At 35.9% G+C, this 20,146-nt stretch overlaps 1 protein-coding gene across 5 annotated transcripts in view; it reads right to left on the bottom strand.

Moving 5' to 3' along the window:
- Nucleotides 1-20,146, bottom strand: part of ADAM23 (ADAM metallopeptidase domain 23) — a 145,703-nt gene that overhangs the window by 3,694 nt on the left and 121,863 nt on the right. For 4 of the 5 annotated variants that reach the window (XM_077154849.1, XM_077154852.1, XM_077154851.1 and 1 more), the window contains 3 exons: nt 19,102-19,270; nt 16,939-17,050; nt 4,804-4,894 (listed from right to left, as the gene is read on the bottom strand). In XM_077154849.1, the coding sequence (XP_077010964.1) occupies nt 4,804-4,894; nt 16,939-17,050; nt 19,102-19,270 (372 nt within the window). The remainder of the gene's footprint in view (nt 1-4,803; nt 4,895-16,938; nt 17,051-19,101; nt 19,271-20,146) is intronic. The other variant, XM_077154850.1, reaches the window with a different exon arrangement.

Genomic DNA, 20,146 nt, shown 5'->3' with positions numbered 1-20,146 from the left:
CACTGCATATGGAGAACAGCCTGACCTGCATTTTCCCTATGAAAAAATTTTTTTTGCTCAATTTCAATGTGAAAGTACAACTATCATGGGAGGGCATTTGCCACCTTCCTTCCATGACTGTTTCCTCTGAATACCCTCTGCTCACTAGGGTTCTAAAGTCATTAAATGTTCCCATCACAATCTGTAAAATAGTTCTAGATCATCAGAAAATACAAACATAATCATGAACCTTGCGTTGACACATTTTTCATCAATTTTTACTATTTCTGAAAAATTTATACTTAGTCTACAATATAGATTATACATACATACTTCTATGAAAAATTAAAACAGAACCCTTCAGGTAGCAATAGCCATCTCAAAGCTGTAAAGCCTGTAGGTGTTTATTTCAGGGTACATACTTCTCCACTGCTGTTAACTTCTAATCTTTTCACATTGAGCAGCCACACTCCATCGAGAGAAACAGTAAATGGGCAAACACAGAGCCCCTCAACCAACCCCTCCTAGGCCGCCTTAGACTGGGTTTGCTTCCACTGGGGGCTGATTCAGAGAGCTGTATCGGGTCCTCCAGGCCAGCCTCGATGACACCCACATGCTAAGGTCTGACCGAGGCATCAAAGTGGGCTTGTTATTTAGCTCTCACACTAGGATACGGTTATGGAATTCAGATATGCAGCAGTCTGGTTACCCACCACATGGAAAGGCTAGCTAAAAGTGACTCCACTTCCTACTTCTGTAAAAAACAAAAGCAAAAAATGGAAAAATATATTTCATCTTTGGAGAAAATAGAATTAGCAATATTAAGGTTCTTTTAAATTCCATCCAACTTGACATTCAAACAATTCGGTTAACTTTCCTTGTGGTAATCCAGATATAGTCCCTTAAATTTAATTTTATGTGAGTGGTATAAACAATCTTTAGCATGTCCATAAACAGTCTTTAGCATGTCTGATGAAATGGAACACAGACCAAATCTCTTAGAGACAAAGTCAGACTCTGTATGAACTTGTGATCTAAGTGACTTCTCAGAGAGAGGAAACCACATATAACAATTATACAGACTTAATTAAATTTACCGTTTTTAATATCATGAGCAGCTTTGCCAGGTTTTCTAGGACTGAGATATGATACTATGGTTGGAAGAGCTCAGTATCTATCCTAGAATCTTTGTGATATTATTTGTCAACAAACTAAGTCACTCTTACTTACAAGTTTTCTACTATAAACTAGAATTTCTCTTTCCTGCCACCATTGCCTATGAGCAAGTCTGTTAAACTTTGCACCTTTCCTAAGTTTTAGGGAAGATGCTACTAAAATGATCTTTTATCTATCTAATTTTTTCCAACATCCAGTAAAAACAACAGCACTAGTAGTCTAATTAAGCAGCATTATTGTTCAAATTGGTTGGCCATGTATCTCCATAGTCAATCAGGATAGAGGTTTGGAATCTTCTGCACCACAGTTCACATAGCTTTATCCTGCGTGTGTAGCTGATTGAGGGGAAAAGGAGAATGGAGGAAATGAATGCATATATGAGGAAGCATCAACAAAGTGTGTGCCAAAAGCCTTTGTTCCCTTTTCAAAGGATCGTTCAGAGAAAAAGCCCAAGACCTGGGAATCCACAGACTAATCGTCCCTTGGTATCCTCAAACTTTGGGAGTATGGGGTTAGCCAAAGCGACTAAGGTATACCCACCACATTGCCTACTATGCCAAAATAAGTCAGAGAAAATAACTCAATAAATTAAGGTTTTTTATTTTCCCTTTTCAGGAATTCCACAACCCAGTGTGTGAAAGTCTTTGTTGCGTTAGCTAAAGCTTTCAGAGTCTACTCTTCTGGTATAAAAAAAAGCCATCTAAATTTATAATATTTTCAGACCACAATCCTTTTGTAATTTTTATTTTGGTTGTCGTTTCCACTTTACACTAAAAAACAAACACACATGTACACACATGTGCTCACTCACAAAGGCTCATGCTTTTTACCACCTATTTGGGAGAAAACATGGTTTAAAAAACCATAAAAAATGGCAGACAATACCAGCAGTTAGGGTATAGCTGTGTTTCTCACTCGAACAGGTCACATTTGCTATAATACTTTCTCTATAAATGACTCTGCTTTATATCTTCTAAAAATGTGATATTACAAAACAGCAATCCTTTTCCTGAACATTTAACATATTTTCCTTTAATTTATAAGTTTATATGCCTTCAAATCCTTCAGGTTACTATGATAATTACTCTTCTAGTAATATAAGAAGAGCATTTAGGAAGAATTAATTCCCTGTAGCAGTGTTTAGAGCAAACTTTCATATAAACTATTTTCAACTTTTGGTTCTAAAGGTTCCTTTAAAAATGATGCAAAAACTCAGTGGTTTTCAGTTCAACTAGCAAGAAAGTATGTTTCCAAACATCTCTAATGATAACAGACTACTAATCTCCAAAATTGCCACAGTAGTGGGAAAACCTAAACACTATTCTTCAACACCCAAACTCTTTTACTGAGAGGCAGCAGTCATTTAAAGTTTAATACAAACGACGTAACAAATATTTAAATCTAAAGGAATTTAAGATCCCCATGAAGCAATAGTTAACACAAGAGTAGCTGCTTCTCCAAATTTAAACTCCTGCAGTTTAATGTTCAAACTGTATTTTAGTATTTGTTTTTCTTTGCATTGAGGCATGAAAGTATTTGCTTCACACTACTGTGTGCCTTGCTATAATGAATTCAGTTAAAGTGATTATTAGGGTCACAGGCATGGGAAGGGGCAGTGAAGTAGCTTGCCAGTATGGATGCCTACATAGCAATCCACACAAAGCAGTCAACAAAGACTGCTTCTCACCTCACAAAGTGTCAATTCCTCCCCACCTCCTTTGATTTTTATTATTTTTCTATTCTGATGATCAGGCGTATCTCTCAGATACAAACAATTTGTACAAGGCCTAATCCACTTATATACACAGTGATAAAGCCTTTTCCATTTTTCCCCAAAGAAACATGCAATTCAAGCTGTGAGCTAGGCCAGGCCACTGTTTTGAGGTCCTGCTACAGAATAGTGTTTTATCTCCAAACTTCAAAATGGCAAATTTGGCATCACATGGCTGGGTGATAAAGATGCATAGTAAACTGTTCTCTAGGCCTCTAAAAGTGAGGTTTCCCAATGTCAAGGAGATAAAAGCCTGGAAATGAGCTGGGTTTCTTTTTCTTGAGGCATATGTGTGAAAAAAGGCAAGGGAGCATTATGACAATATAATTACAGAGTATGCAACTAGTATAATGTTCAACAACCTTTTAATAGTAGCGGAGCATTGAGAGAGGTTTTTGCTTTAATTAGGCCAGTTCAATAAAAAATATACTCTTATTAGGTGTCTCTTGAGTGATGCATAATCCAGGTGATGTTTTGGCAATGACAAGGAATTCAGATGTGAATTGCACATTTTGTGTATGCTTTTTTAAACACATTGATGCCAAAACTGCTGTTTATTTAACAAGTTCAAGCTTGTAAATACCTCTGTAGATTAGAAGTATCATTTGATAACAACTTTCCAAGTTGAAGCCACTCAAACACTGTAGGCTTAAACATTAAATCTTAATATGATAAAATAGCAGAAAATATTGCATTTTTTAAACTGTCTTTTGTTTTTCTTTCATAATAGTGTCTGATAATAACATTCAGGTTTGTTTAAATATATGAAGTTCAGTATTCCAAATATAAAATGAATAAAGTTCATAATTAAGATAATTATTCAGATATTTCAAGTCAAAAGCTTCTTTTATTGAGTAACCAGACCGAGACAAGGTGGGTACTGAATTGAGGCAAAGTGGGTATTGAATTTGGGTAACAGTCATATTTCCCATTTAAATGTATTTATATTAATCTGGTTGACATGCAATTCATTAAAGGGAATATATGGCACAGAAGATAAAGTTGCCACAGAATGAAAATATGTAGAAAAGCAATTATCCAATGAATCTGAGGTATACAAAGATCCAAACTGGATAAATCAAGTTTAAAATTTTTAATTATAATTAAGGGCTATTGGTGATTATCTGACTTGTCTATTTATATGAACTTGGTTCAGTGATCAATGTACACTCCAAACTAAAAGGTCACTGTGAAATTGCAGGCCTATCAGTCATATCAGTCTCAGCAGTTAATTAGAAAATATTAATTGTCACAAAGCTATGGACTTCAAGTATCATCTCAGTTAGGAAGTTAATGGAAAAAACATTTTAAAAAATCTGTTATAAAATGACAAGGGCATTCAAATCACAAAGCTACATATAATATGTTATACCTGAAAAATAATGACCAAATGGTCTTTAGGCTGTGAAAATTTCAAAAATATAGACTATCAATGGACTATAAGCCACTTTATATATCCAGCTCACATACATTTATATATCCAACTTACATATATTTATATATCCAAACAGATATATGCAGTTTATATTCACTTATTTCCAACTACAGTGTTTCCTTGATTATTGGTTTATAAATGAATGTCTCAGAATGTTTGCTCCTGAAGAATGTCTTCTTCGGAAAAACTTCCATTCTGTTTTCCTTAAACTAGGGCACGTGAATTCCTTCTGCATTTCAGTTCATGTGTTCCCACTTGCCTGAAGATGACATTTGAAGTTTCGTGTTTCTTCTTTCTAACCCATTTCTGAACAAAAATATTTATTTTTAGAAGATATACTTTTAAAACTTGAAATCTTGTAGCAGGAACTCAAAACTTGGTTATGTAAGCAGAAAAGAGAAGTGCCAGAGCCACTGAGAAAAAGACATGCGGCGTTGCTTACTTAAATCCCCATCCTGTGCCCCCAAGGACAATAGCTGCTACCAGGATGGCACCAGCGATGGAGCCTATTATGAGATTGGTGGCACTAGGACCTGCGACAAAGGATCATGGGAAGAAAGTCATATGAACAAGCCACTTTCATTACCGTAAGGGGAAGGCAGTTAAGCGTTCTCAGGAAGTAAATACCCTGTGTGAAATATCGCTGAACATTTAAATTGCCTTCATTTACTTAGCATAACTACATTTTGGATGGTACAGATAGCTATTACTTGGATTTGTATTCTTTTTCATCTACAGTTTCCGAACCAATGGCAACTCAGTTCCTTTAAATTCACCTTTTGTGGAATTTGAGGCAAATATGCCCAAATTGCTCTTGTTGCACATCTTTCTTCTCCCCTTTCCCAATATCATGAATCAAACAGGTAAAAGAGTGTAAAAACAACACAGCTGCTTTAGAACTAGCTTAATCTGACAGACGGATGAGGGTGTGAAAAGAAGGGAAAATGTTCTACCAAAGTGCTCTTTGAAGGAGCACATAAAGTTGCCTGAATCTGTTAGGTTATCCCCATCCCACTTCCACCCGCCCCCACCCCCACCCCCACGTCCTTTTATTCTCTTTCTATCTTCCCATGGAGACAGTTAAAATTTAGAGGTCAGAAGGAAGTTATTAATAAAGATCTGACTCTGAAGCTGCGTCCTTTTGAGAAAAAGGCATATTTCTTCACACTTTTTACAGTATTGAAAACCAAAAGGGGACACCAAAGGCAAGATATAAAGGAAGAATTCAGGTAATTTGGGGGAGATGGGGAAAAAGTTTTTCTCTTAGTTCCCATTTATTACTTCAAGGAATTTGCATTTTAGAAATAGAAGTAAAGAATGGTGCAGGAGGGACACCAAGAAAAGAAACACAAGGCGAAGATTCTATCAGTTGTTTAAGTATGATGATAATGTTGAAGTAAGTCCTCACCACGCACATGGAACACGCTCAGCAAACAAAGTTAAATTCAGTATGAGAGTTATTCAAAGCATGACCTTCCCTCGGGATGCTAATTTGCAGACAGAGTGCTCCCTGAGAGCAAACACTTTCGGTCCTAACTACGCATCCCTGCTCCAGAAGCCACAAGGCCAATTTTGCTAGTTCCTCGAAAATCCTCTTGAGTATCTAGTAATTTCCACGTAGAGAATTCTCTTTTCTGCTCACATCAGCCTTCAGCTGTGTACATAAATGGATGCCACTTTTGGCAGCAGCAAAACTGTGTGCTTTCTGCCTTTGGCTCAAAGACCACCTCATGCAGGTGGGTATGAGTGGTGAGCAATAAAACCAGTTTAGCTAGTATACATTGAGCACTTACTATATACCAGGACAGGTTCTACGCACCTGACATATATTGTCTTATTGGATTGCCACCAAAACCACAGGAAGTTAAAACCATAGAACTATGACTAGCCTGTTGAGAAAACAGAGGCTTCTATAGGTTAATAAGTGACAGAGGCAAGATTTGTGTGACTCTGAAACCTATACTCTAAATAAGGGGCCAGCAAACTACTCACAGACCAAATCTGGTCTGCTGCCTGTTTTTGCAAATAAAATTACTGGAATACAGCCTGCTCCGTCATTTACCTATCGTCTATGTCTGCTTTTACACTAGGACAGGGGAGTTGAGAGGTAGTGACAGAAACCATGGGTGTGGCCTGCAAAGCTGAAAATACTTACTATCTGGCCCTTTACAAAAAAGTTTGCTAACCTCTCCTTTTATGAGAAATTATCCCATTTACATGTATTTCCTCCCCACATTTTAATAGGGAATCCAATTTTGAAACAAATAAGAAAATTTTTATGTCATCATGAAAATACTCTGTACTCTAGACAATATTTATACATTACTACTTCAAAAGCATGGGTTAGGATTAGAATAAATACATAATTCATGAGAGAGGATTTTTGATTTATGATTCTAAAGAGCAGACTAAAAGCAGATATATATATATATGTCTGTGGAATCCTTGGTAATTAAATGAACATTATACTATCATTTAAATTAGGAAATTTTTAAACAATCTATATTTTATTGTGCTGTTATTATTTTTTAAAAACTACTTTTTCAGCAATTATGGCACAATTTAGAATTTGAAGGGAAATAAAACCATTTATTTTATTTTATTTATTGTTTATAGGTACAAACAATGCATAAACCAAGAACAATTTTAAAAATTTATTTTTAGGAGAAAAACATATATGTGTTTGTTTGGACTTATCTGGCACAAGCAGAAATAGCCACAAACCAACAACACTGGAAAGGAGGAATGGAAATGAATGCTAGTAACAAGGACTATGTTTAACAAAACAAGAGGACTTTTTTCCAATCTCTAAGACTCAAAGGGTGATTATTAAAAGTCATCTTTTCAATTAGTATGCTTCAGGACACTATAATTATGGGTAATAAATAACGTAAAAAAAAGATTTGGGATGATTTTTAGAAACTACCTTTCTGCAAGGAGGAATTTCACATAAATACAGAGAAAGAATTTCCTCTGCAAAAGGAATCTAACTCCAGTCAACAGATCCAAGGTGAAACTTCACAGGACAAATTTCTTGTTTTCTCTAAATATTTTACTTCTACTGTATACTTTATTTTCTAACAAATAAGGAGAAACAAAATATCTTTTCCAGTATTTCTAACTTCTCATGGGCTAACTTGCTTCACAGTCCATACCAATGGAAGATCCAAATCTGTTTAAAGGGTCCTTCAATCCAGGGGGGCGAGAATGTTCGTGTACTCTTCAACACAAAGTGTGATGTGCAGACTTGCTCACCTCTTACTGCTATTTCAGTGAATGGTGTCCCAATCCCAGTACCTAAGAACAGCGTCTGTGTATTACAACGTGACGAAGGGAATGTATCAGATGTTATCAATACAGAGGATATCGGTGATTCCTTATGATATAAATAATTCATTCTTGGGCCAATGTGAAGTGTTACCACCACGATGAACAGAAAAGACAGCAGGTGAAGGGGTATTTTTGTCATTTGTAAATGCTTTCTCTCTAATAAGACAGGGAGCCAGAGAAAGTCCTGATGTTTTTTTAGTCTATAAGTCTACAGATCAGCAATCTCATGAGAGGAATAGCCCATGGATAAGTGACATTTTGAGGAAGTGCATTAAATACAGAGCAATGCAAATAAAGGCATCGGAAGTGGATTTCTGTGACAGGCTAATGAGCAAGTGGCACAAACTATTTGTTAATACACTGGCAAACCCACCGGATAATTTCCAATTGCTCACTTAAGGCTGTACACGCTTGGATTAAACATCTTTTCATTCTTAATGCTTCTAGCTCCCAAATATTTATGCAAACTTCAAATCTGAATTATTAATTGATATTTAAGGACAAAATGAGGCAGTGTCCTCCTAAACATCTTTTTTAAATGCATAAGCTGAAGCCTCTTGTATCACTCCTAAGAAATGGAGGAAAATATTAGTGGCCATCATTCAGATTATCTTTAAAAGGTGTGACAATCATTAATAATTCTTAGTTGCCCGTGTGGATCTACTTGACCGGTGAAGATTAAATTCATTAAAGGAATTCTAAGAAGCAGGATTTTTGCCAATAAATAATAAAAGAAATCCATAATTAAAAAATTACTTCTGCAAGCGGAGAAGCAATGAAAACTTCTGGACCACTGACTTAACGGTGACGATACCAGAAGCACCCCCAGCATCGTTTATGCCCCACATTGTTCCAGACAGGAGAAGGTTCTGCACTGCACGAGAAAACCACAAGACACAAACACATCCAAATCACGCCACCAGTAGCACTGTCACAGGAAACACAGACCATGAGACACAACACAGTGGGGGTGGGCCGGGTGGGGGGCACGAGGGGTCACCTCACACGCCAGCACCGAACAGAAACATTCTGAAACTCATAAAGATGCTTACTCTATTCCCCACCCTGTGCCTCCAAAAATCACCCCCAGGGCCAGAATGGTACCTGCCACAGCCCCTATTAGCCTGCTTGTGGCCGTGTTCACTGTGCGGAGGGAAAAGGGAGACTTTTTAACGAAGGCAATTACACCCCGATCCCATGAACATACATAATAATCTAGTAAGGAAATTCTTTGAAAGTCAGTTAAATATAAAATTTGAAATTAAGATCGAAAAACACACAGACCATTTGAGGAAGAATGTGACTTTACCTCCAACTCCATAGCCCCCCACCTATTTCATTTAGAACTACTTTTAAACACATAAATAATCCACCAAGCGGGAAGTAAAATAAAATGCAATTTAAATTGCACAGCAGCAAATCTGTAGTTTAATAACTGAAGTAATACACCACCAGTTAGTATACATGTTATAAAATTCTCAAGCTGGAAAATACGCATAAGAAACGAGGTCTCTGTAAAATTAAGAATGTAGCATTCATAGTTTTGTGGAAATCTTTATGCATTTAAAACAGAGAGTTTAAAAATTAAGGCGTTTTTATCTGGAATGCTTCTATTAAAAAGCATATTTCTAATAAATATGATGTCTGGATTTTTGTCAGAGTATTTGGACATTTTGTTGTAGTTGTTTATGGTCCTTGGTGTATGAACTATTCACAGAGAGAAAGTTAGGGTCTCGGGGAAACTATATTAACTCCTTTAGACCACCATGTAGTAGATTACTGCTGAGTGAAGACACTCAGTCCCTGCTCTGTTCGCAGCTTTTGTACATTGGAAAATGGGGCTGGAATGTGTAGGGTCCCCAAGGTTCTCCCTACACAGGCTAAGTGAAGTTTGGTTTGGAAGCAGGAAGCCAAATTATTTAGGGCATGCATGTATGTGAGTGTGTGCGTGCACAGCCATGTATGCACGTGCTTTATCTCACATTTCTATGTGAATCAAAAATACTGACGGCAAATTACTTCGCCAATGAGAAAAGAAATGAGCTTCAACACAGTCCCATAGTTACGTGCCATTAGACACAGTGAAACAGAGCAAAGAACCTTGACTCCAAGTCACAATTTCTTAAGGCTTAATATTGGGCTCATTGATCTTTTCAGTTAAATGTTTCCCAGTGGAAGACAGAGTGCTGAATCAGAAACCCTGTTTAGCAACTGTACGATTACTTCATTTTAGCACAGGGTAAACAATACAAGTGACAGATTCTAGTTTTATAACTAACTAAACACAACCTGAGTTCTACCCAAAAAATGGAGGACACAACAGGAAACAGAAAAAGGCTATTGAAAGCACTGAAGGGAAAGAGAAGCAGATCAACACATAAGGTGATGGTAATATTTTCCAAATATCACAATGCATTATAATTCAAAATAACCTAAGTTATAGCTCAGATTTTTTAAACTGTGGAGGCAAACCCTGGGATGGAAGGGTATTCCAAATAGAAAGCCTTTTTAAAAAAAATCCTTAGACATAAGGAATACTAAATTAATTAGAATTCATTATTTTATTAGCTTTTTCCCCTCAAGTTTTAGGCATTGGTTCTCCAGACCAAATACAGAGAATACAGCTTCTTCAAATCTTACATAAATCATATATGCTAAATTACAAGAAAAACAAAATCCTCCAGTAAAATATGGTATTAAATAAATACTTGCTGATTTTTAAAAATCATAATAACTGCATGAATGATAAATAAAAACAAAAATTTAAGATGGTTTTTTGTATTTCCTATGGATGTGATTTCTCACTGTGGAAACAAGAGGATTAGGTAGTTCATCATACAGGTTTTGGAAAAACCACCAGAGGAACAAGACATTTCTACACTTACTTCAAATATTTATTCAAGATAAACAGATATATACCATACTCTCTGTTGAGCAAGAATAATCATATCCAAACTCTTAACTGATAATTACTCTTACAAACAAAGCAAGAAAAAAATAAAGTGGGAAAATAGCTCTTTCAAAAGTATCCTTTCCTGTATAACAGAGAAGATGGGATTTAACAAATGAGCATGAGTGCTGAATCATTATACTGATATTTCTTTTGGTTTCCAGCGTCTTGGAGAAGCTAGAACAAAAAAAATGAAAAATCGTGGAACTATAGCTCATGCCAAACTTTAAAATCTATTCTATAATTCCATGTTAAAATGTACTTGGAAATTTATTGCTTTTTTGTATATATATATTTCACAATATAAAAAACTTATAAGAACTTTTAAAAAGTATCCTTTTGCCTCTTATTATTCCTCTCTCCAACCACTTTCAGTTTTGTTGTACTAAAAATACACGTAAAGCTTCATTTGATTCTTTGTCATTATACTTAACAAGGTTATCTCTTTAGGTAGTAGTGCCTCAAGCTGTCTTTAAACTGCTATGGATTAACTAAGTGGCTCACGGGTGAGTGGATTTTTACAGAGAACACGTTTGAAAACTGAGGTATCAGCTGCTCTTCACTGCTACCAAATATTTCTTTTCTCATTTCCTGGACCTTTGGGGATGACCAATATTATAGTCCAAGGAATGACCCCAAATTGATTTATTATATAACTATTCATCCATCCACTCATCTATCCATCCACTCATCTATCCATCCACTCATCTATCCATCCACTCATCCATCCATCCATCCATCCATCCATCCATCCATCCATCCATCCATCCATCCATCCATCCATCCATCCACTCATCCATCCATCTATCCACTCATCCACTCATCCATCCATCCATCCATCCATCCATCCATCCATCCATCCATCCACTCATCCATCCATCCATCCATCCATTCATCCACTCATCCACTCATCCATCCATCCATCCATCCATCCATCCATCCATCCACTCATCCACTCATCCATCCATCCATCCATCCATCCATCCATCCATCCATCCATCCATCCATCCATCCATCCACTCATCCATCCATCCATCCATCCATCCATCCATCCATCCATCCATCCATCCATCCATCCACTCATCCATCCAGCCATCCATCCATCCATCCATCCATCCATCCATCCCATCAATCTACTGAATATCTTTTTTGGTCCAGGAAATATGCTGGGCATATGATTATAAACCTATTTTCTTCTCAAACCAATAAATCTGGAGATGGAACTTTTAGAGTTGTTACCTCATATTAGAAATTTAACTTTGCTCCCTACTTCTCTGACACATTTTTTTTTCATTATAACTTGCTTGTGGAACCTGTGTATTACTTTGCGATGTGTGTTCATTTTTGTTTGCTTGTTTGTTCTCTTGTTGGTTTATAACTATTATGTTCAGTCTTGGTCTCTACTGTCTAGGTTTATATGTGCTGAAAGAATATTTGATAGGTATGTAATATCACAAAAAAGCTACAATGTTTCTTAAGATTTTCTATATGGAATTTTTCAACAGAAACGTTGAGGTTTTAGACATGTTGAAGGTATGTTTTTGAAACTGAGTCATTTCTTTTCCTTTTCTTACTTTTTAGGAAGTTTTTGAAACAGGAAGGGTAATTAATTTGGTGAATTACTTCATTCATGTGATTCAAATGCACCACAGGATCTATAATCCTCCATCCTTTAAGACTTTCCAGGCAGAAGGCAATAAAGCCATCATTAACATGCTATGTATCAAAAGTCTTTCTGTGGGATTTATTATTTAGCTAAAAATTAGAGTGGAAATAAACAGTAAATAAACATTTTACACTTTATAATATCGGTACAGCAAGCAAATATTTTATCTAGGTCCGTATTTCAATATGTTAAATACACAACCAGATCTCCTTTCTCTTTTCAATGAAATAAAAAAAAGAAAGCTTATTTTTGATACATTTGGAATAAATATCTGAAAGCATGCAAAATAAATTATTTAATATAGTATATTATTTCAGACAGTTTATGCTGTTAATGAAAATATCATAGTGTTTTCTAAACTGAAGATAAAGTTATTGAAAAGCTTTTACTTGATAAAGTCTTAAGAGGCCAGCTGTATTGAAAAAATCACCTAGGTAACACATAATTATACATCAGCATAATCATATATGAAAATCATAACATCTCATATCTAATTATCCTAACTACAAAATCAAAGTTTTGCATACTCACAAAAAATGCAACCAAAGAAATGTATGCAAAAGGTAAGTGTAAACACCCAATGATATTCCTCAAGGTACTATTAGACCTTGGAAATTACTGTTTTCACAATGCTAAATCCTAATAATATAATACCTCCCTTTGCAAGAAAGGGATTAGATAAGAAGCTTAAAGATTATTTGGTTATTGTTTCACCTTTTCTACTTATTTTTGTGCTTTCACCCTTTTTAATTGTCATTGTGCTATAAGTACTAGCAGAATAACTTAATATGCAGCTTCAAATGAGACAGTGTGGAAAACCAGGAAAAGCAATGGACTTAAGTTTAGATAATTTGCATTTTGTTTTAGGCTCTGCCACCAACTACCTATTAATTCTGATAATTCCCTTAATTCTCTCATTCGTAAAATGGGGCGCGAGGGGCAACTCAACTGAATTTTTGTAGGGCCCTTTTTAGCTCTGAGCTTATGACTACAATTAGAACTACAGTTATGATGAAAGGGTCTGATCAAAGCTTTCCAGGGAAACAATATCCCTGCTTATATCAACATTTGATATGTTTCAGTTTCTTCTCTTCCTCTTATAATGGTATTGCAAACCATCAAACGAGAAAAGTTCCACTGTGTTCCCTAACAAGCCCCATGCAAAAAATCGAGGGTCCTTGACACGGAACTCCCAACAGCAATTCTTGGTCTTTTAAACACAGTTCAACCATTTTATTACCATTGTAGAACAAACCAAAATAATTTATTTTAGTAAACTCAGCAGAAGTAAGTTGGGAGAAAAGACACCAGAAGAATTTATAAGTGAAATAAATGACAATGCAAAAAAATGAATGAAGGAATATGAAATAAAAAACCTTTTTAAAAATCCTTGCTCATATGGTTTATGCTATTAGATCTTATTTTTTGACTTTGGATAATTTTGGCTTGAGAAGTTGGAAAACAAATAATCCAACATGCTTTCAACTGTAGGTCCATAATAGCTAACTTTAGCAAGTGCAGGATGAATTCGGTGGCAATGGTTTCATGTTTCTGTTCTTAGTCCCTGCTTATGTGGAGAAACTGAATTTCTTACTGTTCCAGGAACTTTTAGTTAAAAGAAGATACCCAAAACATATAGTTCATTTCTGATATCTTCGAATCACTGGAAATAAAGTCACTGTATTAGCTTTTATTTTCATCAATTTTATCTCAGTCAGAGGGCTGCAGTTGGGTACAATTTAGCTTTTATATCCATGTTCATGATTTTAAAAGCCATACATATTTTCATTAATGTGTTTTGAATTTTTCTCCCTAACAAAGAATTAAAATGCAACCAAATAAAAACAAGTATTTTAAAAAAGCTCACACTATATCTTATAAAAACCTTCCTTATGGATTATATGGTTGTGGCACGTTATATAGGGCAAGCACTTGGGGAGGGCTCAAATACTGTGCTCAGCAAGGCAAGTGCCACTCGAACCAATTTAGTCTTGAGAAAGATTATACAACATGCAGTTATGGGAAAAAGCCTTGGCACCTCTTACAGCTGCTTAACTTACAATTAAAAAAAAGTACTGATTATTTCAATATCTTGAGTTCATGATGTATTATTCTTGCAGTTGATAAACTGAAAATCAGTACTAACAGATAGCATTTCATTTTTTACATATTCCCAAAAGAAAGGGGCATAATATTAACTGAGGGCCTACTATGTGGCAAAGATGTGCTGTTTTTCAAATGGTAGACAGTCAGCAAATATTTGTTAAATGGATAAAAATTAAAATATATCATTTTTATATTAGCATTTTTGAACTACAATATCAAAAATAAAATTTAAAAAATCCACAATCAAATAATAAAATGTTTGATTTCTACTGTTTCCCGTTTTACTAGTATATTAATAAATTTTTCTACAGAGGCTGAAAAGATATAAATAGCCATTACGGGTACAGCTATTATTTAGTTGTACAAAAAGTACTTGACTTTATCTAGACATTTAATAATTCACAACAATAATCGATCTTCATTTATATTAATTAGCGGTTTATTTTAAGTTAATTGGTTTATTTTAATTTAATTGAGTTTATAAAGGATTTGAAAGGATTTTATTAATTTTAGAACAAATGGATACCTTTGTTTTCATTGAGAATTAAAAAAGAAAGTATACAACAACAACAAAAAGATACCAGGATGCTTATATTTGTTACCTATAACTTTAGGGATTAAGGGTAATTTTTATTTTCTTTTTAATCTTTTCTGTATTTTCAAAAATTTTTTACAAAAACATGTATATTTGATCAAAAAAAGTTAATTTTTTAAAAAGCCAGTGTAAAACAGCATTGCATTAAATGGGGAGAAAACAAAACAAAACAAAGGACAGCTGTGAATGCCCTCTTCTCTAGAATGTAGCTTTTACTTTTGCCTCCAAATAAGTTTTCCAGGGACGGGTGGGTAAAGGAATGGGGAACAATAAAACCAGACAATTAATAATTCTTCACCCTACCCAAAGAAAATAGGCAAAGTCTAAGCATATCTAGCTCTGTTTATCTAGTCAGGCATTTTTAGACCATCATATCTCAAATATCACTTGAGGAAATAGCATCTAGATCTCTAAAAGAGTCACAGACGTGCTAAGGAAAGAAAATATGGAAAGAATGAAATTCTGCTTCTCTTGTTAGAACCTAAATCTCTAAATCTAACTTCTGAGGGTGGATCTAAGAATTTTGGGTTCTTGTTGTAAAGTAACAAATGACTAAATGTAAAAGTGTAGTTGGTTCCCTTTTAGAAATAGAAGGAGGAGAACAGAAATAGACTGAGAGGGTGTGTTATTATGATTCTTAGAGAATTTTGATTGCATGGGCATATTAAGCAAGGGCAAGGAATGTGTTTTAACACACCCACTATAACTGAACAATTCACATGCACTGAATCAGCCCACATCTCTTCAGGGTCTGAGAATTATAAAGATTCATATGCTTTGGGTTCATATTTTCCAATATGAATTAAACTGAAGTTCAGAGAATTTAAATGATCTTTCCTCCAAACTAAGCAGATCCAAACAATATTATCTCTCTCTGTATTTTGCTACCCATAGGAGAAAAGCATAACAGCTATTTACAAAATGCCATCAGCAGCACCACACACAAACACACACACACACACACACACACAAAGGTGATGTACAATGCCATTAGGGCATACCCTTTTTTCTAGTAATTCACTGACTTAATCACTAATGTAGGTTTCTCAAGTAAAATGACATAGATGCTGTAGTAAATCTATTATGTGGAGGCTCAGCTAGATCTTTAGGACTGAAAGTCACATGAGGGGATGGGGATGGATGGGCAAAACAATGAGAAAACGATTACCATATTCATGATGGCACAAGCTACTGGATAGCTGGAGGTGAGGGAAGACAGTATGACCTGAGGCCAGGCACTTGGGCGCTGACCCAGCCCCACCTCTCATAGCTGGAAGGCTGTGGTACGTCACCTGACCTTGGGACCTGTGTTTTCTCATCTGCAAAATGAGAGGATGGTTCTGGATGGCCACGAAAGCTTCTTCCAAGTCTAAGATTCTAATTTCTCTCCTTGTAATGGGTGGCTAAAACAAAGGCCCAGATCTTTCACGTTTTCTTTGAAGAACTCAAGTTTTGTGGAGGATTCCAATTTGTTCCTAATCGAGAGCATTTAAAAGGAGAATGAAAGACTACGACTTCCCTCTGGACGGACTCAAGTATTGAGGAATTACCTAAACCTCCTTCCAGCAAAAAGATTTTAGCTATTAGAAAACTGGTACAGCTCAGGCAAACTAGTAAAAAAATAACGTTTATGTTCAGGGATGAAGAATGAGATTTAAAGAAGAGAAAAGAACCTGGAAGGAAGGATTTGGGTATATTTACTTCTTCCTAATCTTAGTTCTATACTGAGAAGAGAAGCAATTTGAACCCATTTTTTCAACATGACATACACAACCCTTAACTTTGCAGTAACATGAATTATACATTTTTTCATAACAAAAAGAGATATTCTTTTGCCACCTTCCAAATCTATGAAGTTGTTATATAGGTGCCATTGGAAGAATGCCAATAAATTCAGGCTGCAATGAATTGAAACTGAAATCACACAAACCCTTGGGTCCTTCGTCCTTGGGAGGGTGAAGGTTCCTAACTGGATCTCGGATACTGCAGTCAGTCCCCGCCCACGTGAAATCACAGATGCAGGTGGCCTCATTACTACACACCTATGAAGAAGAAAGCACGAAGATGTGGCATTTCCAGCCTGCTTTGGATAACAGTGGTAATAAATGTAAACGATACAGGAGGCAGGGAGGAAGATTTAAAAATCTCTTGAAATTTCCTTAAAAAGTTTCCCACAGTTTTGAGCACTAGCAAAGAGGAATAAACACACAGATCCAATTGTCAAATTGGGTTTTGTTTTCAGTTAATTATTGAAAAATAAAGATTAAAAGGAAGAAATTTTAAAATTAAATTTTAATTTTTCATATTAAGTACAAGCGTCTGACAATGCAGTTTTTTTCAGAAGTTGTTGACATTAGGAACATACTTTAATAACATACACTTAATTCAATAAAACAAATAGTACTGTGTGCCCACTAGGCACTGCCTGAGATTCAAGGACCCGTAGGCATAAATCACCAGTGCACTGCATTACCTCACGTGTCCAACACCAAGCTCACTGCTTTTCCTGCCAAAAAGCCCCCCTCCCACCTCCCTGTGGCATCTCTCCCCTCGGTCAGCCTGCCCGAAAGGCTCAGAGTGACCTTTGTCTCCTCTCAATCTCTCTCCGCAGTCTCACCAAGTAGCATGCTGGAAAGGACCTGTAATTTAGATGAAATTTTTTTAAAAATCTGCAAAACTAAAAACAGTAGTGTTTAAATCCTTATCTCTCTGTGAAATATATGTAGAGATAGATTATTAAAGATGATAAAATCAAATGTAAGCTTATTGGTATAAGGAGCTCTTTGATCTGAAATGGTATAGAACCATGATTATAATCAACAAGACTGGATTTGGCTTTTTTTAACAAGACAAAAAAAGTGGGAAGGAACAGTAGGAAAAAATGAAGGATTTCTTTTATAGATGGAGTTTTATAATGCTTAATAACTGAAAGGTCTGCCCAGGATTTTATTTTTACAGCAACTGAGCATTTACAATGTGCCAGGTTATGCTGGCGTGCTCCTCATACACCAGTGCTCTGATGGCTGAGAGGTTAAATAACTTGCCTAAAGTCACCAGGATAACAAACAGCAGAGCCAGGATTCAAATGCAGGATATTATCTAGCTCAAAATCCACACTCTCAGTCACTAAGCTATACTACCTGCCCTATGAGTCGAAGATTCAGCCAGACTCGAAACTCCAGGTAGTGGTCGGGTGCAAGCTTCTTAACCCTTTCCACCTTGTTCTACCCTATATAAACTGTCAAATCTTGGATAGACTTTACCTTCATTCCAGCATCTTGCTTTTTATGGTATCCCTCTCAGTTTTGTCACATCTCCTTTTTCCCATTTCAGAATTCTACATCAATTTTGAGATACATTCCTTTTACTAAGTTCAATTCAAATAATCCTTAAAATCTGATTTGGGATATTAAGCTTAGGTTTACTGGTAAGGGCTGCTTGCCCAAACAGGTTCTTTTTTTTTTTAACATGGGCAGGCACCGGGAGTAGAACCCGGGTCTCCAGCATGGCAGGCAAGAACTCTACCTGCTAAGCCACCGTGGCCTGCCCCAAACAGGTTCTTATGAGTATTAAAGTTATGTGCCAGTCTGAGTAGGAAGAGGAACTTTTCTGGCGGGCAATGGTCCAAGCAAAATTTTACAACTTTATGCATGTGAATCACATCAATGGTCCAGCTTATAGCCTGGTGTGATCTTGTACACAAAGATACTCAGTATGCATGATTAGTAGCTGAAAGTGAATGACTGAGAGGGTTTTAAAGTGATTTTGAATGGTGCAAAGTAGTCATATGGGGACTATTGTTTATTTACAAACCATAGCAATTTTCTTCAAACTCTTTAGATGCCAAGTCTTGTCTAGAGAAGGTGACAAACATAAATAGTCAATGATAAAGGAAACAACAGAAATACAGCCATATTAACACATGTGGGTGTCATCCTTAGCAGATGAGGGTGCTAGGGAATTGTCATAGCCAGTGAGTGTACAGATACTGGCAGAAACCACCGAGGAATGGCTGGACTGGAAATCGAACCATTGAGAATTTTCATGATACCAGATAATGAAGGTTCGCGCTGGAACCCTGATGCCAACTTACCCCATGGCCGGAACAGACTTTGCCCTTGGAATCGAGTGGGCAGCTGCTCATATTTAGGGCCTGAATCTGTAGGCACTTCCGATCCAAACACATCATAGATGGGCCACATGGTGTTCCATCTTCTACATAGCCCATGTCAGTATCATCATCTAAAACTACATGAGCACCGCTAAAAGGAAAAAGATTTTCATACAACCATTAGCACCTCACCTAGAAATAAAAGGTCAAAATGAATGTGGCTTGCTAACTATTTAAAATAGCATAAAACTGTACCTCTCTATTGATTTTTACATCTAAACTTTCAAAGTTAGGGACAATTAAATTTGAATGATAACCGCTGTTATAATAATAGAGTAGTCTTGTAACATACTTTACAAATATACTAATTTAGAATATAAAAACATAATTTAACAAGGCTGTTGTGTCCAAAGACATGCCAAACTTACACATTCAAAGGAAGTTTACATGTTTCAGACTAAGTTTGAAGGATACAAGTATATTCTAGGAAGGAGTTTATTGTCTAAGACTGTTAGAATTGCCTTCAGAATCATTTAGAAGACAGAAAAACAGCTATCATTTGATCAAGACAGGATTACCAATTTGTTTACCCAATCAATTTACTAAACTTGGCTCAAAATTACTTTTGGAAACTTTAAATCTTACATTCACTCATATTAGATAAAGCTTTGCTACTCAAAGGTTGCTACTTAACCAAAAAGAATAGGTTGCAAATGTGGAAACCACTTCTGTAGGAGAATCCAAAAGTGTCTGGGGTAGTAAGAGTACTATTAGAACGAGAGCATCTTAGAACTATCTGACTACTTTGAAGGGAACAATTCTTATTTGAGATAAAATATGATTCCCTGCCTTAAAAAATGAGCCTCATAACTTTTTGTGCTTTGTACTCACAGACAGGTGGGTATCAAATATTTGCCTATAAGTATGAATAATATTTTAATAAATATTTTCTATATATGCCTGAATATTTACTAAGTCAAATTTAAACCAGGCATATGCTACATAAAGTACAGGTTTTAAACTTTTT

The sequence above is a fragment of the Tamandua tetradactyla genome, chromosome 3, assembly GCF_023851605.1.
Source record: "Tamandua tetradactyla isolate mTamTet1 chromosome 3, mTamTet1.pri, whole genome shotgun sequence".
In the NCBI taxonomy this organism is placed as follows: Eukaryota; Metazoa; Chordata; class Mammalia; order Pilosa; family Myrmecophagidae; genus Tamandua; species Tamandua tetradactyla.
This window is presented reverse-complemented; position numbering and strand designations above follow the sequence as displayed.